Source organism: Furipterus horrens, unplaced genomic scaffold (genome assembly GCF_987537825.1).
Source record: "Furipterus horrens unplaced genomic scaffold, mFurHor1.1.pri manual_scaffold_1, whole genome shotgun sequence".
In the NCBI taxonomy this organism is placed as follows: domain Eukaryota; kingdom Metazoa; phylum Chordata; class Mammalia; order Chiroptera; family Furipteridae; genus Furipterus; species Furipterus horrens.
Window position 1 is genome coordinate 210,623,638 of NW_028327171.1, and position 23,926 is coordinate 210,647,563.

The following is a 23,926-nucleotide window of genomic DNA, read 5'->3' on the forward strand; positions in this document are numbered from 1 at the left end:
CTACACACGCCTTGTGGCAGTTCTTGGTTATATTCTTTGTCAATTTTGTGAGTAGCCTTGGATTAAGGTTCTTTTGATGCTGAGCTGCTACTGAGGCTACTAAGAATATTTTCTATTCCCTTCCCTTCCTTTGTGCCTAACAGGTCCGTTCCGTCGGCAGGCTAAAAAGGGAGCGCTCTATGAGTGAGAACGCTGTGCGCCAGAACGGACAGCTGGTCAGAACGGACTCCATGTGAGTACAGCCGCTGGCTTTGTCTCTCCTTCCTAAGGCTTCTCTCTGTGTTTCCTGTCCCATCTTTCAGGCCCCAAATATTTAAAAAAAAGAAAGAAAGAAAGAAAGAAACAGAGGAAGAAGTGTGTATGTTTCATGCCTAAGAAACTGAGAAAATAATTTACTTCTGATAGTGTTGGAAATCTGTTTTGCATTTGCACCAGTTGTACATAATTGCAATACTTTTTACAGCCTTAAAAGCTGACCGGTTGTGAAAAGTTTTCAGTAGCGTTATCTTTAATGTAGATGATAGTCTTCGCGAAGCGTGATTTGCTTATTTTGGGAATCTTCTATAAAGTAGACATAAGAAAAATTGATAAATGTAAGTGCTCAGTTCTGTGCATCGTTCAAAACTTTATCCAGCATGTAGGTTAAAAAATAAATAGAAGGTCAACAGTTTATTTAAGGAAACATCCTTATTTTCAAGTTACTTAATTTATCATAAGATTGTGAACTAGAACTAGCCCTTTCTAGCTCTGCTTCTAATGAGCCGTGGTAAACAATGTACCGTAGGCAAGAGGATTTGTCTCCTTTCTGGGATTTTTTTTTTAGCTCCCTACCTACTGAATCAGTGAATTATTAGATCCCTTTCATTTTCCAAAAATCCAAGTATATTGTTTAAAGGATTGCTTGTTTAAGCCTTTCTGTCTCATTTGGTTATATTACCATATTCTGATCTTAAAGCTCCCCCTCAATAAGATGTTTTAGATCAGGCAAGCGCTTTTTGTTGTTTTATTAAAACTAATGAGTTTTTATAAATTAAACATCCCTTTAAAAGCTGGAGAGTATTTTAAGTCTCAAAGCCATTGGTGACTGTAGCTTTTTAAAATAGATGCTTTAGCTTTTTTTTTTTTTTTTTAATTAATTAATTATTTATTTATTTTTAGAGAGAGGGGAAAGGAGAAAGGGAGAGAAGCATCACTGTGTGGCTGCCTGTCACTCATGCCCCCAGCTGGGGACCTGACGTGCAACCTAGTCATGTGCCCTGACTGGGAATCGAACCAGCGACACTTGGTTCTCAGTGAGCCACAGCAGCCAGGGCTGTTGCTTTTGCTATTTTATGTCAATTAATATTTCTTCCTCATTAAATATTCAGTTAATTATCGTGAACTCATTCATCATTAACCATATTTGATGCCAAGCATTATGTTAGCTTCTCTGGCAACTGCAAAAGAATCTTAAGTAAAAGCAAAACATTTAAATTTCAATACAAAATAACTAGAGTACTATACAAATACACCATTTATATTAAACCATATCAAGTTCTAGTTTGGCTCTGGCTGAAGAGTGAGTATAAGAATGCAGAATAGGCTTCAATGGGCTTAGGGTCTCTCTTCCTTTGTGTTAGGTGCAAAGGAGAACTATAACTTTTCTGATCTCATAGGGAATCTTGAAATGCCCCCTAGAATAGTTATAGTTATTCCGAAGGGTTATATAGGGAGAAGGTGAAAATTAGTATATATCTCCTTTAGGGAGGATATATCTGAAATGTTCAACCATTACTGATACAGAATTTTTTATAACTGTATGTTTCCCTGAAGGTACATGGTTGGCAGTGATTTCAGCCAGCCCATGAAATAATTTTTGTAGGATATTTAAGCATATTCATATTACACAGATGGTGAAAAAGCTACATAGTTTGTGGCCAAGGTAGCTTCTTGATATTTAGTGCCCTCAGAATGATGAAACATAACCTAAGAGCTCTTATTATTTTCTATTTGTAATATTTTTTAGGGCAGCAAAGATTTTAATGAGTTTTTCTCTTATATAAGCATATGACTTATTTAGGTCTTTAATTACTTTGAAATGTCATACTAGTGAAATAAAAGCATGAGTGTAGCTTCGCTTTTGTTCTTTTTTCCTCACAAAGTCTATACTATTGGGAGCTGAGTTCAGTTAAAAAGAAAGCGCTCTACTGTGTATTAAAACCAGCCTACTGTATGATTTAGAGTAAATGATTAGTTCATAGATATTTTTACAGTTACCAATAACAGGTTCCTCATAACAGAAAAGATTGACAGAGTTAACTAAAAATCTGATTCCTTTTTTCTTTAAGTTGCCTTAATGGCCTAGATGTTTAATAAAACTGAAAATTTCATGTTTTAATTTTTGGTAGTGAAAATAACATGTATATTTAGCTAGCTATATTTCACATTGAAATGCTTATATTACTTAACCATACTTTTTATTATGGTGGTTATATGTATGTTACCATGTCATGGTAAGTAACTTACTTAACTGTCTTCTTGTTAATAATATAATCTTGCCTTTTTTCTCCTACCATTATTAATTTTACGATTTATAATTGAATTCATCTTTATGAATGTACATTTAATTAACCTTAGAAATTTTATATAATGAGCCAATTGTGTTCAGCGTTGGTAACATGGTCAGGAAGAAACTAGTAATACAGCTATATTTTACCTTTACTAAAGTAATTATCAAACTCTTGCTATCTTTACCTACGTCAGTCTTTTCTTTGTAATGTGAGATTCCTTATATGTCATTGTGCATGAACCTTTGCCTGCCTTTACTTTTATTCTTTTATTCCTTGGCTTGAATAGAAGTACGTGTGGGTGTAAGAGCAAGAGCCCGGCCTCTGTTCTCTTAATTACTTTCAAGAGACAGTAGGATTGGTTATGGTCAGCTGTAGCTGCAAAAATGAGTTCTGACCAGTAGAATCGTATCTAGCTTTTTCTTTGTGTATGTAAAAGAAAGCTGAATATGTAAAAGAAGCATAATTATTATTTAAGGTGGCACAGATCAGATTCTGCCCCAAGAAATAAAATTTCAAGGTTCCAGGCACCGATTTCTGCACCGGAGTACACGTAAGATTTTATCTGCTCTGCTTTTCACAAGTAGGAGTGGTTTTCGTTTTACAAGCATATGTTATACTAATATTTCACCAAGTAAGTGGCATATAATACCCTAATTCTCACTGTTTGGCTTTTTAATACCTCTGGTTCAGGATTTCTCAAAACTGTCATCACATACTTTATTTGGCGCTGGGGGGACTGGACCGACCAAGAAAGTTATGTATGATTTGGGTATAATGGGGAAAGTAAAATGGAATAATTCACACATACGCACCTGAAATCTATATGATTTTATTAATCAATGTCACCCAATAAATTCAATAAATTTTTTAAATATTTACACATAAAGACTAAGCACCCTTTTTCATTTTCCACGTTTTGCTTTGGTTGAAATATTCTCTACAGATTCAATTTTAATCAAGCCTAGTGATCTCGATCTTTTTAAAAGTTTTAGCACACTGTCTTGGTTTATGTTGCCCCAGAAGGAGAATGGAGTGTGTATGGTTTGTCATTGAAGTGATTTTTAAATATCATAGATTAAAATTATGCTGGAAGACTGTTTTGAGGTTATGAAGTCCATGGTGGGGAGGGGAATGTTGGCGTTCGATGTAAGAATTGGGAAACTAACGTAGTTCTTAAGCAGCAAAAGCTGCCCTGACAGCCAATGATTTTTCTCTTGTTCTGGTTCTTTTCTTATGCTTCTAGGAACTGTAAATTGCCTTAGATAGTGGCAACAAATTAAAGTTTTCTTTATATTTAAAATTTCAAGAGAAATGATTTTCAGTGAAAATTCTCTCTCTCCTTTTTCACTATTGTACCTTTACTTCTTTTTGGAAGAGGCTGGAGCCTCACCGAAGAGGTTGTCCTCACAGTTTGAGAAACATTTTCCTATCAAACCAGTGGGGAAAAGATACTTGAGTTTGGACTTTCCTTTTAGTAAGGACATGGCTATGCCAAGTAAATTTCAGTTTTGACATTGGCTGGTGTTATTTACTTACATCCATGTCGCAAAATTGTATGGAAGCATGTGACAGAGCTATTACTAATGAAATAACATGGTCAACAGTGGTGCTTTCTTCCAGTTCTTCTAATCTTTTATAAAAGAAAAAACTTGAGATTTTGATGTTTTATAACATTACTAGGATCAATTTATCATCAAAGTGCGTTTTTCTTAAACTACTAATATTGTAACATTTGCTAAATAATCTCAGTGCCTCTGCAATATGTTTACTTTTTCATTTTTTCACAGTAGCTTACTTGTCAGAACAAAACCAAACCAGAAAGTCACTCTGCCATGGCTGGTGGGTGAGTGGGCAGACAGGAAACCCACCTCCGGAAGCGCTCACTGCGTCCCTTCCCTGCTGAGGCCAGTGGTGGGCATTCCAGCCGCGTCAGGCTGATGGCTGAAATGGGGCCTATTGTTTTTTGGTCTTAAATTTATTTGTAAAAGAGACTTGCAAAGGTGCTGCGAGCTTTTTAAAATATTACTAAAGTAATATATTGCTTCTAATTAGGGTTACTTTAGTCATCTTATGATTTAATCACTTAGTTTATCTAGAAATGAAAATATATGCTAACAATCAAGGGCATTTAATCTATACATATACTGCCCAAAGTGGTCATCAGTTTAAAAATACTTCCTATTACGTTTTCGCTGTTAATGAAGGATTGTCCTATAAATTAATAAAAGGTTATTTCTTACTAATCTTTGAAAAGTTAATTTCTTTTGATTATCAAATCCAACTAATCTTTAAAATTTTAATTTCTTTTGATAAACCATCAGAAAGTCAAATTTTTTTATGTTGATCTTTGATAAAATATCTTTACTAGTATTGGTAGACTTAATTTTTATCTTTTATCTTCTACATAATTTTTAAGGTACAACTGAGGATCACGTAAGCTTTTTAATTTCCATTTACTACCCTATTTCAATTTCATGTGAACAAAGAACCTTAGAATTGGAAAAGATCTTATAGACTATTTTAGAACTCCACCTTCTGTGCATTCTGTCTTAAGAATGCTTTGCAATGCATCTTAAAACAGTTTATGCTTGATTATGATGTAAATACACCTGATTTCTGTGGCTGGACAGGGAATACCTCTACTTTTAGAACCTAAGTAAATAATTCCTTTTGATTTTTCTGACAATGATTTCTCTCAAAGGAAATAACCCTTCTTTTCCTTTAATTTTTAATGGACAAAAATTTGTAAAACTTTTTTCATGGATTTGGATTTTGTTTATCAACATTGTTGCTATAAGATTATTCTAAATATTGACTATTGTAGACTTTATTATAGTAGTATGTAGCTAATTTATTTACTAATACAGAATAATATGCAAAAGTGTCCAATTTAAGGGCCAAAATACAAAGACAAAACCTTTAACTACATCAATAAATATTGTACTGATTAGTCTTTTAAAACTTGCTCAGGTAAATTTAGCCAAGTATATAGGCAGGTCTATGAAGAATGCAGGACGTCTTATTGATGTGGCATAAAATGGCCATTTTTATTCTGACCTCTTGTGACACTTTTCCAACATGAATTCAGTCTGTTTTCTCACAAAGAGCAAATGCATCAGATTTTCTCTGTGCTGCCTAAACAGAATCCTGAGTGAAACACTAGTACCTAGACTTTGTCCAGATAGACTGGTTTTTTACTCATGTCCAGTATATAGGTTTTCCCAGCTACGGTAGGTCAGCTGCTAAGTTGGCTCATACACATTCCAGAAAGTCTGGTCCCTGGGCAGACATATAGGGTGACTGTCTGTGACCCTGCCTCTGAAAACTTGCATTTCTTTTGACACCATTAGGCCTACTTCCTATGGTGAAAATCAGCCCTGACATTAATTTCTCAATAAGCCAAGTTTTGGCCTAGATCTTTCTCTTCTAAGTCTTTGGAAAACATGATTTTAATATTTTTGCTACTTCTCACATTGGATCATTAGGACATTCAGAGTTATTCACAAAATTGTGAGAAGATTTTGTTTTGAATTTTCTGGGACTCTGGGAATAATACTAGATAACAGCTGTCCTTTCAAAAATTATCCCACTTTGTGGTTCCCAAACAAATAAATACATGTTAAGTTAGAAAAGATTACACAAGTCAAAATAAAAGATTTTCTCTTATCAGTTCACTGTCTGCCTCATTTTCTTTTTTTATGTAACACACAAGGATGAGGTTTAGTCTAAGGTGTGTTGCCCTGACGTTGAGAAAAAATATGGAGCCTGTATCTCAGGCTCCTGGTCCTCATATATAAGGTTGGTGCAAAAATAATGTCCGATTTTGAAGTCAATTTTAAAAATGAAAAAGCCCATGATTATGAAAATCTTTATTCGTTAACATAACCTCCTTTGCTTTCTAGACCCTCATTCCATCTGTCAGCTAGCTTATAAATGCCACACTTGTAAAATTCTTTAGGTTTTGAAGCGAAATATGAATCCAGATCATTTTCAGCCTCTTCTCTTGATGTCAACCTAAGAACATCAGAATGGTTCTGTAGTTCCCAAAACAAGTGATAATCAGGAGCAAGGTCAGGAGAATATGGAGGATGAAGCAGTATTTCCCAACCAAGCTCTTTCAAGAAATTGTTGGTGAGTTGAACTGTGTGAGTATGAGCATTATCATAATGGAAGGTGACACCCTTTCTGTTCACTAAGGAGGGTCACTTTTGGTTCAAAGCTGTTTTCAGACGACGAAGTTGTTCACAGTAAAGATTAGCAGTAATTGTTTGGGTGTTGTCTAACAGTTCATAATGGAAAATTCCTTCCATATCCCACCATACACTCAACATGATCTTCTTTGGATGAAGTCCTCCTCTTGGTTGTTGAACTCTTCTTCCTCCTCGACTGATCCATGATCGGCAGCATTTAACGTTATGGCAAAGGATCCGCTTTTCAGCACCTGTAACACGCCGGCCTAAAAACGGTGCCTGAAGGTGTCACGAAAGCAATGATTCACAACAAGCAACACGCTGTTGCAGATTCTCTGGAGACAGTTCGTGTGGGACCCATTTTCCAACTACTGAAACCTTTCTGATCCTTTCCAGTTGGCACAGCACGGTCGTATGGGCTACATTAAATTGTTCTGCAAGTTCCCCAGAGGTAATGGTGGGGTTTCCTGTGACAACAGCTTCCAACACTTCGGAATCAAATTTTTTTGGACGACCGTCTTTTGGCTCATTTTTCAAACTGAAATCCCCACTTTGGAAACGGGAAAACCACCTCCTGCCACTTCTTTCAGTCACTGCATCATCCCTATAAGCGCTCTGAAGAGACTTTGCTGCTGTACTTGCATTGGCACCTTTATGGAACTCACAGAGTAAAACATTTCTAATGTGGTCTTTAGATGGGACGAACATGGGTGCAAATACTGTGGACGATTATGAACAATACTTTGATAATCTGAAAAAATAAGTTATAAATCAGTCACTGTGACATCAAAAAAGTATAAGAAGAGGCACAAATTTAATAAATACTAACTAAAACTTTCCTTTAAAACAGTTGAACATTACTTTTGCACCAACCTTTTGCACAACAAAAATCTCTTACTGTAACAGACCAGATGCCCATTCTGTGTATCAGTTAAATATCTTAGACGGCTAATCACGCTCTAACATTGAACGAGTCTGAAAATACACCGATCTTAGAACTGTAAAACTGCTCCATTTGTGTGTCCAGCTCTTAGGAAGCGCTGGCCGTCGAGCCACAGAAATGGTGCAGGAAAGAGTGTGAAATTACTGTCACCGAGAAGCCCACGAGTGGTGGTTTCCCCTCCATCTGGATCATTTCAGAAGTGTCCTTGCCTTCTTTGACTGTATTCACAGAACGGGGAGTAGTTTCATGTGTTAGTCGTTCAGCCAGGGATCGTATGCTTTAATGTGATTAAAAAATTAAAATACTTCTGTTGTAGCTTTCTGAAACTGGAATTCATCTTTCAATTTACTCATAAACTCAGCTTGCTTCATTGTCTTTGTGACGTATTTGAAATGGCATTTTCGCGGGATCACTTTCAGTCCATGTGTTTAAACTTCGACACGTGTGTACCAGAATTTTCCGTCCCACGGTCTGGTCATCCCTGAGGCTCAGGGCAGTGCTGTTGGTTAGCGGCGCGGTCTGCTGACCTGGAACGTGCACACCACCCAGAAAACAGAAGTGGCAGGCGAACCCGCTCCAGGCTGTGGTTCCCTCTCCTCTCCGAAGGGGTTCTTCCGTCTTTTCTTTTTTCTTCGCTGTTTACGCTACAGAGTTACAGATGCTACATGGTAGCTAGCTTGTGAAAACAATTTGCTATATTAACTTACTTATTGACTGTTTTCTTAGGGGAAAGTGAAGGGTGGGCTAAGGGGGCAAGAAAAGTAAGAAAATTCTGAAAATGTAACTGTTTGGGGAAAACTGCTCAGCTGAAGTTTTATAAAAATCTGACTCGAGTGTTCTGTTTTTTTCTTCCTCGTTTGCTGTGCTTACGTAAGCAGCGTGACACCGTCGCCGCCCCAGGTTCGGGTCTGTCCTCCCCGTATGTTACCTGAAGACGGAGCTAGCCTTTCCTCTGCGCGGGGCATTTTGTCGCTTATCCAGTCTTCCACTCGTAGGGCTTACCAGCAGATCTTGGATGTGCTGGATGAAAACCGCAGGTGACTGGCCTTGGGAGACTCTTGCCGGCTCTCTGGAATATGTTTCGGCTTTCTTTAGCGGACTGTGGTGTCTTCCTTTTGAGTTTGCACCTTCGTCTCTTTCTAAAATGCAGTGGTTTAAATCAGTTTGCTTTGCTTTCTTTTAATTTGAAATTACTGTCCAAAATTCACATTTCACCAGGTTCTGTTAGCTTTGCCTCAGTCGGGGACAGTCTTTAGTTAATAACTGTACACAGGAAGTACAGCGATTTAACCAAAGGCTTTGTTGACGTGTTCTAAGAGCCTGATTTCATTTTGGCCTGTGCTAGGGATGCTTTGGGATTGAGGGGAGGGTGTTGAACCGAAGCACACTGATTTCCGCTGGTAAGTCTTTTCATGCTAATGTGGTTGGGTTAATGAAGCAGATTTGAGACAGTGGTGTCAGGGTAGCTACCAGGACTTTTTTAATTCCTCTAGCAAGGGATTTTTAGGCCTGTATTGAAAATCCCACCTGGCTGCCGTGGCTCAGTGGGTTACGCGTCGGCCTGCGAACCAAGTGTCGCTGGTTCGATTCCCAGTCGGCACATGACTAGGTTGCACGTCAGGTCCCCAGTTGGGGGCGCGTGAGAGGCAACCGCACATTGATGTTTCCCTCTCTTTCTTCCTCCCTTCCCCTCGCTCTGAAAATAAATAAATACAATCTAAAAATAATAAAAGCTAACAATAGAAAATATATTTTAAAAAAAGAAAAGAAAATCCCAGATGCTGTTACCTTTTTGAAAATCTGGTGTTTTTTAGTCTTGATGACATCTCACATTTGAACATCAAGTAAAATCATTAGTAGTATACCAGACTTGTTCATACAAATAAATTTTTTGCCGTTATTTTTGTCCTTGCTTCACTACTACGTAGTGGTTTTTTTTTTTGTTTTTGTTTTTGTTTTTTTAAACATGAAGTTTGAAAAGCTTTTTGGCATAGTATGGGAAAAGTACAGTCAGTTTCATTTCAACTCCTAACATTTTATCTAGTCATTCTGTTTGACTTTCTGTGATTATTAGACATAATTTTTGCATTTTGAGGACTAGCCAATAAATGTAGCGGGCTCTTCCAGTAAACCGTACTTTTTACCTGAGGAGTGGATATGTCTGTGGCTTGCTCTGGACAAACTTTCTTGAGTGTTTTGATCCTCACAGAAGACCAGGTGCTCCCCATATTCATAACCAAATTGTCTATGCTGCTCAACAGGTGTCCCCAAGCCTTCCCAGGATGAAGCTAGTGGTGTGCACTTGGGCCCGGGGACTGAAAGCTGGGCCAGGAAGAGCTTAAAAGAGAAAGCACATGGCAGGGTTACACGTCCCTTTTATATTCTTTGAAGCTTTAAGCACTATCTTAGAAATCTTAGGGCCATGCTTTAAAAGAAAAAACATGAATTCGGGGGTCATTTGGCTTCAGTCTTGATCTACTCCACTGAGTATCTAGCTGCGTGGTGACCTTGGACAAATTGCGTAGCTCCTTAAGGCCTTGTTCTTCTCATCTATTAAAAAAAAAGAAGAAGTAGGGTAAAATATCACCTCGTTTTCTGGATTCTTGTGAGGAATCCCCACTGCCCCCATCACTTTTATTTAAGATATAGGGATCGTGATCTCCAATTCTTTATTTGGTGTGGTGGGAGATCCTTCAAAAGATCCTGACTTGAAAGTACCTGGTGCTTAAGAACTAACTTTCCAAAGGCCTGTTTTCTCCTCTGTCCTAAAAATGAATTCATTCTTCACCAGGTATCCTCTAACTTTTTAATTACAATAGGTCCTTAGAACAGACCAGATTATTAGGTGAGATTATAGCATATCAAATGTATTACAGTGAAAATATCTGAATGAGAAATAGTTATAAATCCTATATCAATTAAATTATAGGAGGTGACGAAGCCCCAGTACCTTAAGATTATGAAAAACTATTTTGAGCTCTAAGTGAAGTTTTATTTTATTTGTTTTTTAATTGTAATGAGTTGATAACTTTAAAATCCCTTTTCTGGGAAGGAAATCTATTTTCTTAAATGAGATTTTTTTTAAATTCATAAGGTAGTTGTTGTATTAATGATTCTTTGCTCCTGGAGACCCACCATTGTTGTAACCTTGGAACCTGGAGGGTTAGATTCTTATTCATCTATTGGATGCTTTCATTATTGAAAGGATTTTAGTATTTTTATCATTGTATTTCAGTCTCTTACAATCCAAATGCTGAACAAGATTTAATCAGAATTGTAAGTGCCAAATCAGAATTTATTTCCACTACGAGAACTGTCTAGGATGACTTTTCAGATATAAGAACTAGGAATGTGAAATTTGGATAATGGTCTACTTGCATGCTTTTATGTTTCTTGCTCTGTACATCATTGTTTTCTATTTTATTACTCTTGGCTGTTACACTAATGTATTATCTTTGGTCTTATGCCATCACAGTAGGTATAGTTAAACTAGGGCTGTTGGCAGGCAGGCAAGGAGGGAGGGAGGGAAGAAGACTTTCTGTCTGCTTTATTATCATAAAATAATGCAAATTTAAATTTGCTCGACATAGAAACTATTTGTAGTTTACATTTTAAGGGACACAATTGAAAGCTTTATTTATATATTTTCATTTTCTCATTTGTGAGCACTCACATGATCTGAAACCAAGCTCAACATGAAGATAAAGTTAAATCATACACATTAGAAAAGTTTATTTACCAGAACACCGGGGAGAAGCACAATCTTTGGATTTTAAATGCTCTAATTATTTAGTTCTTGGCTGGTTAGGACATGCCTGGGTTGTCTGACGTTGGATAGAGCACCACGTCTCATTCTCCAATGCAAAGTATTAACATTTTTAAAAAGAGACTTCCTCTGTAAGAACATTATTAAACATTGACATATTAGTCAGGCTTAAGTTTTAATTTTACAAGGGGCTTGATTATTTTTATAGTTTTTCTTCAGCGGATTCTACAAGCTTTGAGTATATAGAATAAGAAACCAATGTGTAAATTATTTTATATTTTTTGCGAGTGTCTACAAAATATTACTTGGAAGACCTAGAATGCAGAGTTGTATTTTAAACAGTGTTTGTTATTTATAATTTGTCTTTTTAAAATGTGTGTAATTTCTGGCTCCCCAATTAAATTGCTTATTTACTGGAGCAATTTCCATTTTTTTAAACAAAGAAACTCTGTATTATATAAAGTCACATTATTTACTCAAGAATGTCACTGTACAAGTTAATACTGGATCTTGTAGAGCCTTGGATCTCATTCCCTTTTGCCACTTTAATTACAAAACATATTGTTGAACGTATTTATCAAACTTAAAAAACGATATTTTTAATATATTAAATTACACTTAGGGTAGAAAGTGGTACTATGCCAAATGCCTGTCTAATTTATATTATATGTGTCAATTGCCAGTGTAAGAAGACAAAATGAAATACGTTATGAAAGGTAACTGTTATTTTCTAGCTCTGCATTATAAAAGGGAATCTCTGTGGTGGAATATATTGAATATGGCAGATCCACTTGCTCACATTAGTGTGAATTTCTCTTAAAAGCTTTAGGTAGCACACAGCATTGGCTTTATTCAAACATTCTCATGATAGTGTAATGTAAGATGGTAGTTAAGTAACAGTTTTCTCAATGCTGCAGAGTAAATATATCAATAGGATGGGACAAGTTTAAAAACTGTCTCAGGCCTATGTGATGTCTCACTGTTCTTTAGTGAACAAAATAGAATCCTAACAGATCTCCCCCAAAAGTCTTTGAGTCTCTTTTCCTCTAAGCTCTAGAAACTGATTGAAGCACCAGTAGTGCCTTTAGGAAACATACAAGCTAAAAATTAAAGTTGTCTTTAATGAATTGAATTGACAAAATCGTGATTTATATTATAGCCAGAATTCTACAGCTTACAAAAAAAAATGAACACTAGTGCATTTGGTATTAAATGATTACTATAATTAAGAATTGCCTTGATATTTAAATTCAGGCCAAACCTGATCTGTACTTAGAGAATGAGGCATTCAAAATACAATGTAATGATTCCTAAAATCCTTATATGGATCCTATACTCCAGCCTTCTTTCTCTGTTTAGTAAATATTGCTGATTACTTTTTGGGGAATTGCCCAGTGACCTTGTGGACCTTTTGTTTTCTGATTGTAAAAAATAAGATGTATTGGAAAGGTCACTGCTTACCTAGGTAAGGAGCTCATTGTTTCCTAGAAACAAAGTATGTACTGAAACTAAAAATCCCCACAAAGTTTTCCAGCACACCTTAGTCTGCATTTCCATCAGCCCTGTATGTCTCTCCTGGTTGTCTCTCGAGGTCAGACCCAAGATTGAGGCTTCTGTAAAATGCTGTAGTCTGTCCCTCAGAGCATGTCCCTGGCCTCCTCAGCTCCAGAACTGAGGGCCGCAGTTATGCTCTGGAGAGCTCGGGGTTTGCATGAGACAGAGCTGCATTGAGATATTAGGCGCTGATCCAAACTTATGAAGTGGGAAGGAAGCAGTTGTGGGGAAGCAGGAGTTAGGTGAAATTTTAATTTTCGAGATGGGATATTGACATCAGAGAGCAACCATGATCATGCAGGTGCCACTAACCGGTTCTTGACATGCTTCTAAAGTCGATGGGATTTTTTTTCCAACTAGAAGAGAGAAATTACACTTTTTATATAGAGCTGTCCTCTATCTTGAATTTCATAAATTAAAATGTAAGCACTCCCAAAATTATTTTATACTGGTGCTGTTTTGTTACATAACTAGTTTTTCTTTTTTAACCCATTGAAAATATTAAATTTATAAAAATCTTATAATGGAGGACATGTGAGACAAAGATGTTTAAAGTATTTGAAATATATTGAAACATATGATATAGTTGTACTTCACATTTATTTGTCTTGTTTTTGCTTTTATTTTATTACTTCCGTGCTTCCTGATTCCGCCTGGTGCCTTCTGCTAAAACCTGCCCTAGACCTGTGTTGCGTGGTGGGTCTGCTGCCGCCACTTCTAATCCGCATCATGACAACATCAGGTAATTTTTGAGACTTTGTAACTGCCAGGGTGACTAGCTGACTGAACTTGTATTTTGCACTATAATGCCTGCAGTAGCCCTGCCTTTACATTATAGCTTGGACTTCTACAGCTTTCCTCTGTGAGTACATCCCGCTTTTCTCTGAGAACACTGAAGAGCCACTCATGACATTTGGCCACTAGAATACGAGGAGAACACTTAACAATTACGATACAGTATCATGTATCCCAGATATTTTATTTAAGTGCAGTGTCAGTCGCTTATGAGAGATTACGCTAGAACAGAAAGCATCTCACATCTTCTGTGTGTATCATTTTCATTGCTGCCTGAGGTTCCGTCTGCATATCCTTTCTAGTTAATCGTCTGTGACGTCCTTTTCAGTGTGTGGATCAAGCTGTCTCTAAGGCCTCATCGTAAATTGAGGGACGCCGGCATCGACCACGGGGGAACATTAAACATCCATAAAGAGAACTTAGTTTTAAGGATTTCTGTCATCCGTTGATTTCAGCTTTTCTCGTGTCTTTGCCCCTTTCACACTTCCACGCGTGCTTCGTCTGAGTGATTGCTTCTTCTGTCAAGTCCAGGGACACACAGAAAGGCCCATACAGACACTAAGGTTCTCGCGTGCCCAGACCCTCATTTCCCGTCTTCTAGGGGCCAACACTTGGTTAGTATTCACAGATACCATCAGGGTCACTTTTTCAGAGTTAATGTTGCTGAGGTACAAATGTGGTATCCGTAGCAGTAGGTTTAAAACCGGCAGCTTGGTTTCTATGATGAGAGGAAGCTGACACAGTCATGTCCAGGCACAAAAGAGGGGAACGGCAGCTTCTCGTTCTAGTTCGTGCCGGGGAGAGGAGCCCAGGGGGGCCCTGGGTGGTCCCTGCCACTCTGCTGGCTCGGCTCTTTTCCAGGGTTCACTCCACCCGTTGTAAGTTTTCCCTGGGTATTTACTCTTTAAGCTTGTGATCGTTTTTATCCGTTTTCACTGAGCATTTCTTACAGTTTTTAGTTCTGATAAATACAGGTTTTAGTTTAAAACACATGGTAATGTTTTTTTCTGTCTTAAGTTGAATTATACAAAGTGTTTTTGCCATATCCTTAGATTTATTTGCAAATGAAGATTTCCTTTTCAGATACTGAAAAATCATAGTTAATTCAGGGTTTAAATTGTGAATAATCCCTTTGAGTTGTACTTCATTCCCTGTTGAAGTTCAGTCCAGGTCCCTTGACCTTTGAAGCAATTGCTTCTATTGCTTGATATTTTTTTTCCAATTATTCATCTCTTGTGTGACCCCACAGAAATAGAAAAGTTTTGTTTTGAGGATAAGATATAGAGAAGAGGCATCTTCAGTGCCTTTTTTTTTTTTCCAGTCCTTTAAATCTGCCACGATGTTCAAAGGAATAAATTCAGATGTTTGTAATCCCATAGTTCTAGCATCTCCTAACTTAATAGCTTATTTCTGTGATGGATGCAGTGATTCTCAGTATTCCACGGTATTTATTTATTCTGTTCCCATTCAGAAAAGGGCAGGTAATGAGAAAGCACGTTAATTTAGCTGTCAGAAGCACATTTAGAGATTGTCTTAAATTATCTAATGTCAGTGCATACCATGTTATTGAAATTGCAACCTGTCTAGTTAAAATTAAGTGTTCAGAATGATGATACTGCCTGATTAAAGTATTTTTGGATTATTTTCAATTGCATTTAAAACAAAGGATTTTCTGGATAGACTTGTCTTTAACATGTCTCGTTGAAAAATAGAGTTCTCTTCATACCCCTTCATGTGGTAATGTGCTTTTTATAATGGGGACTTGCTTGAAATATTATAATATATGATTTATGTGCCGACTTTGTAGATTACATAGGAGTAACTTTTAAATTCAGTTTATTTATATTCTGCTCATTGAGAACATTTCACTGAAATAACCATACAGGATTAAAATATAAACATGTGAAGTGAATTGTATGGTATGTAAATTATATCTCATTAAAGCTATTAAATAAAAATATATTTAAAAGTAGAAATTCAGGCAAAGAGGAAGAGTAGTATTTGTGTATATTTGTTTCTCAGAAGTTTAGTCATTCAATTAAAAGTCAGTGTCCTTTTAAAAGTAACTACATTTGAACAAGAAATACTTTTTAAAGATCTTATTCATTTATTTTTAGAGAGAGAAGGGAGGGAGAGAAACACTGATGTGCAAGAGATGCAAAAAGATCAGTTGCCGCTCACACGCCCCCAACTGGGGACCCGGCCCGCAACCCAGGTGTGTGCCCTGACCTGGAATCAAACCAGCGACCCTTAGGTTCGCAGGCCGGTGCTCAGTCCACTGAGCCTCCCCAGCCAGGGCAAGAAGTATTTTTTAATATGCTTTCTCTGGAGTTTGTCATAGTGGCTTTCTAGTATTATTATTTTATACTCAGCCACTTAATAATTGATTATTGAGCCAATTCTGGATCTGAATGTAGTGGCAAGATATATTCAGGTGATTTTACAGTAGAGAGTAATTGGAAATAAGAAGTAAAAAGTAGAGATGGCAAGAAAAGAGGCAATGAGAGGAGGAGGAGAGATTTTAAAAATGATCCGTCTCATTTTTTTAGCTAGAATTAGTGTTCCCTGCCCATGCATCTCAGCGGGGACTTCTGTGCACCCGCACGTGGCTGTAGGTCTGTGTAAGTAAGATCTGTAAGTCATTACGTCCTAGAATGGGGCTCTCACACCTTCTCAGGCAGGGTTCCCGCACCGCTTGAGTTGAAAAGCGTCTCCTTATTTACACCTTAGTCAGGTTTCTTCTTACTGTCAAAGTTTCGGGACACTGCCAGTATTGGAGGTAGCTGTCCGAAGTGCTTTTCTCTCCTGTTAGTAACAACTCAGACTGTAAAATATTTTAGGGGTTCTTACTGTTCAACTCCAGTCTTCGAGCAATTCTTTGCGCTCCTGCCAAGTCTTCTTGGTTCTATTCTAATATTAAATTGTATTTTTATTTCTATCCGCTAGGTACGGCCTTTCAAACATAGATGCAACCGTCGAAGAACCTGTGGATGACATGAGTGTCGTCGATGCAGTTTCATTAAGAAGACAGGTAGTTAATGTACCAAATAAGATGAATTCTAAGTGATAGTCCCATGAGGTTTAAAGGGACAGTTCCTAACCTTTCATCGTTTTCTCTCCTGAGGAAGTCATGAATTGAAATATTTTATCTATCAAACTATTTATTAAATCATAATTGATTTTCCCATTTTGACTAAAGGGGCATTAAAACCACCATTTACATGTTTTGATCAGCATAAAACAGTATTACCAGAATGGATTGATGTCGTTCTGCCAAGTAACAAAGAAGCTTGATATTTTAGCAAACCAGTAAAGCCATAAGTTGCCTGCTTGGCTTTTTGAAGTGTGGAACACTTTGGGACCTGGGTCACGGTGTTTGAGAACGCCGTTCTGGGACATGCTCTCTGTTTGCGGAGGGTCTTTGCGGACCAGTGTCGCGCTTTCTGTGCTGAGTCTTCCTGAGAACCACAGCTGCACGTGCGTTCTTACGTACACTCCTAGCGCCTAGAATCCCACAGACACACACACACGGGGAAGGCGTGATCAGTGTTCTGTCTGTGCCGGGTGGATGAGGAGGGGAAGTGAATGAAAATAAAGTAGTTCTAAGTGGAGATTAAGAAGCTAAATATTTTAGCCTGAGTCATAATATCATTTTAAAGATTTAATATAATACAAGGATAACATGGAAAAAACATGGCTTTTCATTTTGAGGCTCATTTATTGAAACATAAATGGAAGCTGCATCATAAGTTCTTACATATTTTCATGTATTTATTTATACTCTGCCTATTGAAGAAAATGGTTTCCTTGACCTTTATCATTGAATTCACAATTACATCATCAGCCTTGTTTTCTGGTAGTGTAATTTGAATTTGCGTCTTCACAATGTTCATTTAATCCTTAACTTAGAGGGTGAACTAGTAGAGGAGAGACAAAGATACAGTCAGTCATATAACTAAATAAGTCACACACGTGCTGTGAAACTTTAAAAGGAGTAGAAAGCCAGTTGGGAAACTGAGTTTCTAAGATAAATTTAAAAAATGGAATCATAATATAAGATTCTACAGAATTTCTATTTGTGACTCAACAGCAAGGGAGGCTGCTACTTCTACAGTTCTCTCTGCTCTGTTGCCAATTTGGGGGCCCAGCAGTCTGGAGTCCATGTAGTGATGAGCCACGCATGAGCCGCCAGCTTTAGGATACAGACGTAATGCCCCACTGGGTGGCGGATCACGGGCCCACTAAAGGAGGTTAATTTATGAGGTCCTCTCAGAAAATCAGAGAGGTGGACTGAGAAGGGGGTTAAAGCCAGGTACAGATGAACAACTGAGGCCGAGTGACAGAAACTCAGAAGGGGCGGGAGTTGCTCACCCTTTCCTCTGTAGTAAGACTGCCTGCACGTATACAGGATTCCCTTACTTATCGAGGGTGTCACGTTCCAGACCCCCCCCACCCCCCCGCGAAGTAGGAACCTTACATTTACTCTACACTCTTAAACCTGCGTAACGTTAACAACATACATGTACAGTACTGCTAAATCCCGCGATTTAGAAAAATCCACAATAAATAATTAAGTATATTTTAAAAACCCCGCGATACAGTGAGGCCGCGATAAGTGAACCACAATATAGTAAGGGGCTACTGGAGTTGGTCTTTCCTACCAGAATACCAATGTGCAGCAGTTAGCCCTCCTCACTGTGTAATCAAGCAAGGAAGCCACGTGCACCCTTTCTGACTCAGACATTCGCAGAAGGGGGAGGGAGAAGAGCACCTAAGTGCATTTAAGCTGTCACAGGTAACTTCGCTATGTGTAGTTTTGTTTATATTGCTCCAGCTGAAACTTCCCATGTTTGTAATAATGATTTTGACATATGGTAAGAACCTGATTACTCCATGCATTAAAGCTTCTATTTTGTGGTTTTTGTTTTTTACTTAGATAATCAAATTAAATCGACGTCTACAGCTTTTAGAAGAGGAAAACAAAGAACGCGCTAAAAGAGAAATGGTCATGTATTCAATTACTGTAGCATTCTGGCTGCTTAACAGTTGGCTCTGGTTTCGCCGCTAGAGGTAACCTCAGCTCTCAAAAAATATTGTCTCCACAGCTGGAAATATAAAGAATTTGCAAACTCCTTTGTTTCTGTGTTTGCGTTGTATGCCATTTTATAGTCCACGTCCTGAAGTAGCACTTCTTCCAGGAAGGGAGGAGGAAAGACTCGTGTTTGCAGAAGTGAAGGTGTGTCCTGTCACTTGGCTGAGAACTCACTTGTAACCAGTCCTGCAACAGCACCTCCTCAGAATTCGCCCTCTGCATGTTTTGTAAATAGGCTCTAATTTGATTTTTAAAGGAATTAATTTTTTGCCTCATCGATATGCACAGGTAATCTTCTTAATAGAAGAGAGGTAGAGAACGGATTTAGAAAAGTATTTGTAAAAGGAAAACTATTTTATCTGTTTCTCAAACACTGTTCAACAGTTTTGTTAACAGACGTGCTTTTACATCTACATTTCAGCGTTAACACTTCTGAAGTCATGGTCTGGAATCAGAATTAATAAAATCAAGCCACCTCATGTTTCATGATCAGCTTTATTAAAATAATTCCTGACATTTTCAGCAGTGTATCCAATATGTGTGTAAAATGTGCGTTCTTGTTTTTATTTTAGTTTTTCAGGTGGTTTTCTATAAACTACGTTTTTACTGAGTTCACATGTCAGTGATTTTAAAAACTGCAGAATAAGGTACAATTGTAGTGTATTTAATAAACATTCAACCCAAGCAGCACCTGTTTATTGAAAGATTTTGTTTCATCGTGTTGTCCTGTGAGCCCTGTCCTAGATTAGTTCCTCATGGGAACCTGAGCCTGTCAGAGGCACACTCTGCAGCTAATGACTCGGCAGGTAGCGAGGCCCTACTGTGTGCGTCCTTTCAGGCCTTCATCCTGGAGGGGCGGCGCCAGTTGTGTTCCAGGTGGGTTTCCCATCTGTGGTAGCTGCAGGACGGCGCAGATGAAAATGCCTTGAGTTGTGCCTGCTTTTCCCGTTGTCGTATTTAGCTAACAGACCATATCTCATGAGAATGAAATGTATCAAGGAAGCAAGTCCTGGAAGCCTTCAGTTCTGAAACGTTTTTTTGATTCAAAAACGGGTAGAATTTTAGTGAGATGTAGTATCCACACGTCGTCAGTGAGTTTTGGGAAAGGCAGGTGACGGAGGGAAATTTCTTAGATATAGGTAGATTGAACATTCTATTCTTGCTTTCCCCCCCGTCCTTCAAATAAAAAAAACTTCCTTGGAGGAAGGAGTTTCCCTTTACTTCCCAGAGTTTATCATGAGTTTGATGACCTTTTTTTTATTTTTCTTTTTACACACAGAAGTCTTCTGATATCTGTAATATCCTAATGATGTAATTAATTTTATATATAGATATAGATAGATATCTCACAAGGTAATTTTATGTATACACACACATATATATATGTATCACAAGGTAATTTCTGTAAACGATCCCATTGAAAACACAAAAATAAAAATGGGTAAAATTAGTACCTGTTTAGTGGGACAGGCATGAAAAGGATTCCACAGAAGCCAAAAATGAAAAGTAGGAAGTCCAGGAGATAAGCAAATACAAAAGCCATTTTCTTCCTGTTGATTTTTCCAAGCACCAGACACTTAGCACTTCCTTTCTTAATGATTGTAGCAGGGACCGGGCACACAATCCCCTGTCCTGGGCTGCTGCACCAGGAGACACGCGTGTGAGCTGGGGCCCCAGAGGACGACTCCCTTAGTGAAAGGGTAAACGAACAAAGAAGCACGTGCATCTTGTGTAACAGATCTAAAAATAGAAAAGAGCTTGAATCCAACGCCAAAGCCAAGCTCTGTTAGGTGCTTCCTGCGCCTGGAGGGTGTCAGTCACTGTAAGAAAGTGGTTTCGGAGCTGAGGGGCACCAATTCGGTCTTGGTCGAGACAGGCAGGAAATCCGTCGTCGGCAGCTGTCCGTCTCGAGAGACGATGGTGTAGCTTCTTAAGAGTCTATCTGCACCGCCGAGAATGGCTGTGCAGTCCGACTCGGGAGTGACACGGTATCTGTCTCCTCCCGTGTTGAATCGACATCTTGCGATGACGCTGGAGTGTCCTCTCCAGTGAAACTGAAGCTACAGAGCCTGGGCAGGGTGATATGGAGGGTCTGCTGTTGCCCATGCAGCAGACCCCCCCTCTCTTCGCAGCTGAAGGGTCCAAGGGAAAGACGGAGTCAATACAGCTTGGCTTCAGGTGCGCCGCAGGAGTTGCCGGTGTTGACTACAACGTCAAACCGCCTTAGGGACTCCGGCTCTGGATTTTCTGTCGGGGTTTACTCCCTTAGCCTTTCCCCTGAAGAGGTATGCCGCAAGGCAGCGGAGGTTTTTTGGAATCAGAGTTTTCCTTCTCTAGGCAGGAAATACTTCTTAGGTATTTGAGCTGAACCTTGAAAAATAGGGTTTTCACAAGCAGACAGTTGCAGGTGCAGGGAACTGTAGGAGCAGAGGGCCCATCGGACCGCCGTCGTGGTGAGCCGTGTGACGGCCGGTAGTACCCTACAGCTGAGTGTGGCAACTGCCCTGCACTACGTTCAGAACTGTGGGTAAAGGTTTGCTTTTGTTGTCGGCTCTAGGAATACTCGTCACATCGTTTGCACTTGTGGGGATCATTTCATGCATGTAGCTCTGTTTCAGAGATTTTCGCTTTTCTGCATGTCTGTTTTGTGGCTTAACTATTGAAATAACTGTTTGGAGGGCCTTAATTTCAGAAAGGTTTAATTACCATAACTGGTCTTTTACTTACAGTGTCAGTGTGACAAATGTTTTTTTTTTCTGTTTTTTTTAAGATTGTACTTATTTATTTTTAGAGATGAAGGAAGGGAGAAAGGGGGAGAGAATCATCGATGTGTGGTTGCCTCTCACGTGCCTCTAACTGGGGACCTGGTTCACACGCCAGCGCTCAATCCACTGAGCCACAGCAGCGAGGGCGCAGATGTTCTCTTACTTACGTCCGTGAAGAGAGACTCGTGTGTGCACAGCACCGACCTCTGTGCTAAGAGGTTAGGTTACAGCAGATACGCCGCAAACCCTGCCCTTTCAAGAATGCACAGGTTAATGGAGGAGAGTGAGAAGGTTTATTAAATAACTAGAGGAGGGTAACAACCATTTTATTGAGGAAGAGAAACTTGAGATATATGGTGAAAGATGGGAGGAGGGAATGTTTCACATGGTAGACTAAGTAAAATAAAAGTGTTAAGATTCCAAAGACCGAACATGGGATTGGAAGGGAGGAATAAAAACGGCTTTGTAAATGACAGTGCATTTGGGATGAATACAAAAATACACATTCATAAGTGTAGGTGGCAGAGCAAAGATGGATGTCCCCAAAAGATACCTAACCACAGGTGGCCCCATGGCTTTCAGGGATTTAGTTCATGTCAGCAGTTTTCACAAGACTAAAATAGCAAGGAGATAACAGCTGTTTCAGCTGGCTGTGCTGCTGCGGGGCTGTCCTTTCTTGTGCCCTTTTGAAATGGCAGGCGTAAGTCTATCCCTTCCTGACCCTCTAGAGAACAGGGTCGTCTAGGGGATGAGAAGATTGTCCCATTGCAAACAGTGAGCTGTCATGTTATTTTTCTTGTGTTTTAATCGTACGGCTCCTCCCAGTTTGGCGTTTCCTTTAATCATCGAGTCCACTACAAACCAAGTACCAACAATGGGATTCATTCATTCATTCAGCAGGATGTTTCTGATGGCCTTGCTTTTGTCAGGCACTGTTCTTGGTACTGAGTATACCAGGAGCGAATAAGGGAAATATCCTGTACCCATGGCGCTTATCGTCTTACGGGGAGAATGAAATTTAAGAAACCACAAATAAAACTGCTGTCATCATTGTGGTGAGTGCTAGAAATGAAAGAATGCTAAAGGACAGGGTTGTGGGATGCCTTTTCATTAGGTGGTTGGGGAAGGCCTCTCAGGAAATGATATTTGTGCTGGAGGATAAAGAAGACTGAGCCAGAGATTGGTCTGGGGGGTCTGAGGGCTTGGGCAGAGGAGAGGCCTTGCTACCCTGAAGCAGGAAGTCACTGATGAATTAATGGACGAGGACTAGTTGGTATGGGGAGAACCTCTTTATGCAGTGAAGGGTTCAGAAAAAAATACCTACAGGTTCTTGATGTTAACTAATTTTGAGGGGCAGCTACAATGTAAATATTGTAAGTTACTTCTAGACCCTTATGCCCAATGAATGTAAATAATTGAAATAAAATGCAGGAATGATCACATTCAGAAAATTGTAGGTTTTTAGTTTAGTCTGTTTCATAACATTTTAATATGGTAAATATACTATTTTATTGTGCTGTCTTTTAAAGATTGTCATATACAGAAACCAGCTTTTGGAAGACTGATTTTTTCCTAGGTATTTATAGTTTTTTATTATTGTGAAAATGCAGACATAGGAAAAGAGAAGAGTATAACTGTGTACCTGTAACCTAAATATAACAATTAACACTTTTCCATTGCTTTACTTTTGGGTGAAGTATTTTAAAATCATGACCTTTTCTCCCAAACACATAAAAATGCATTTCTAAAAAATAAAGACATTTTCCTGTATAGCCCTAAAACAGTTATCAGCCATAAAGAAAGTTCACATTACGTCCTTAATAATTACCTAAACCAGTCCTCATACAGGTTTCCCCAATCATCCCCAGCAAGGTCCACATAACACATTTAGTGGAAACACATTTGTTTTTTTCTCAGTATGGAATCGTTCCCTCAACACATTCCACTTTTTATTTTTCCTATACATTTCCTTGTTGAAAACAGAAGGCTTATTGTCTGTTTACTGTCTGACCTTTAGAACTTAGGTCTGAGTTCTAAATGTCCTCTTTCCCTGGATTTCCTGTGAGCTAGGAATTCAGTCTAAAAACTTGATTCCATTCAGGTTAGGTATTTAATAGAGGAATACAAGAAAAAGTTCCCATATTTTTACTTCCAGAATAACTTGTTTCTTCTTGTCTTCCCTCCCTCCCTCACTTCACTCACAAGAATATAGAGTTATAAAATTCAAACCATACAGAAAGAGACAAAAGAAATTCAGAGCTTCACTGCTCCC

General features: G+C 38.5%; 1 protein-coding gene across 1 annotated transcript in view; it reads left to right on the forward strand.

Moving 5' to 3' along the window:
• MFF (mitochondrial fission factor) overlaps positions 1-19,411 on the forward strand; it is a 29,259-nt gene extending 9,848 nt beyond the window's left edge. Inside the window, exons 7-13 of the mRNA XM_090284795.1 lie at positions 144-232; positions 3,025-3,099; positions 8,561-8,719; positions 12,132-12,164; positions 13,685-13,744; positions 16,744-16,828; positions 18,734-19,411. Coding sequence (XP_090140921.1) covers positions 144-232; positions 3,025-3,099; positions 8,561-8,719; positions 12,132-12,164; positions 13,685-13,744; positions 16,744-16,828; positions 18,734-18,865 — 633 coding nt within the window. The 3' untranslated portion in view covers positions 18,866-19,411. The remainder of the gene's footprint in view (positions 1-143; positions 233-3,024; positions 3,100-8,560; positions 8,720-12,131; positions 12,165-13,684; positions 13,745-16,743; positions 16,829-18,733) is intronic.
• Positions 19,412-23,926: the final 4,515 nt, after the last annotated feature.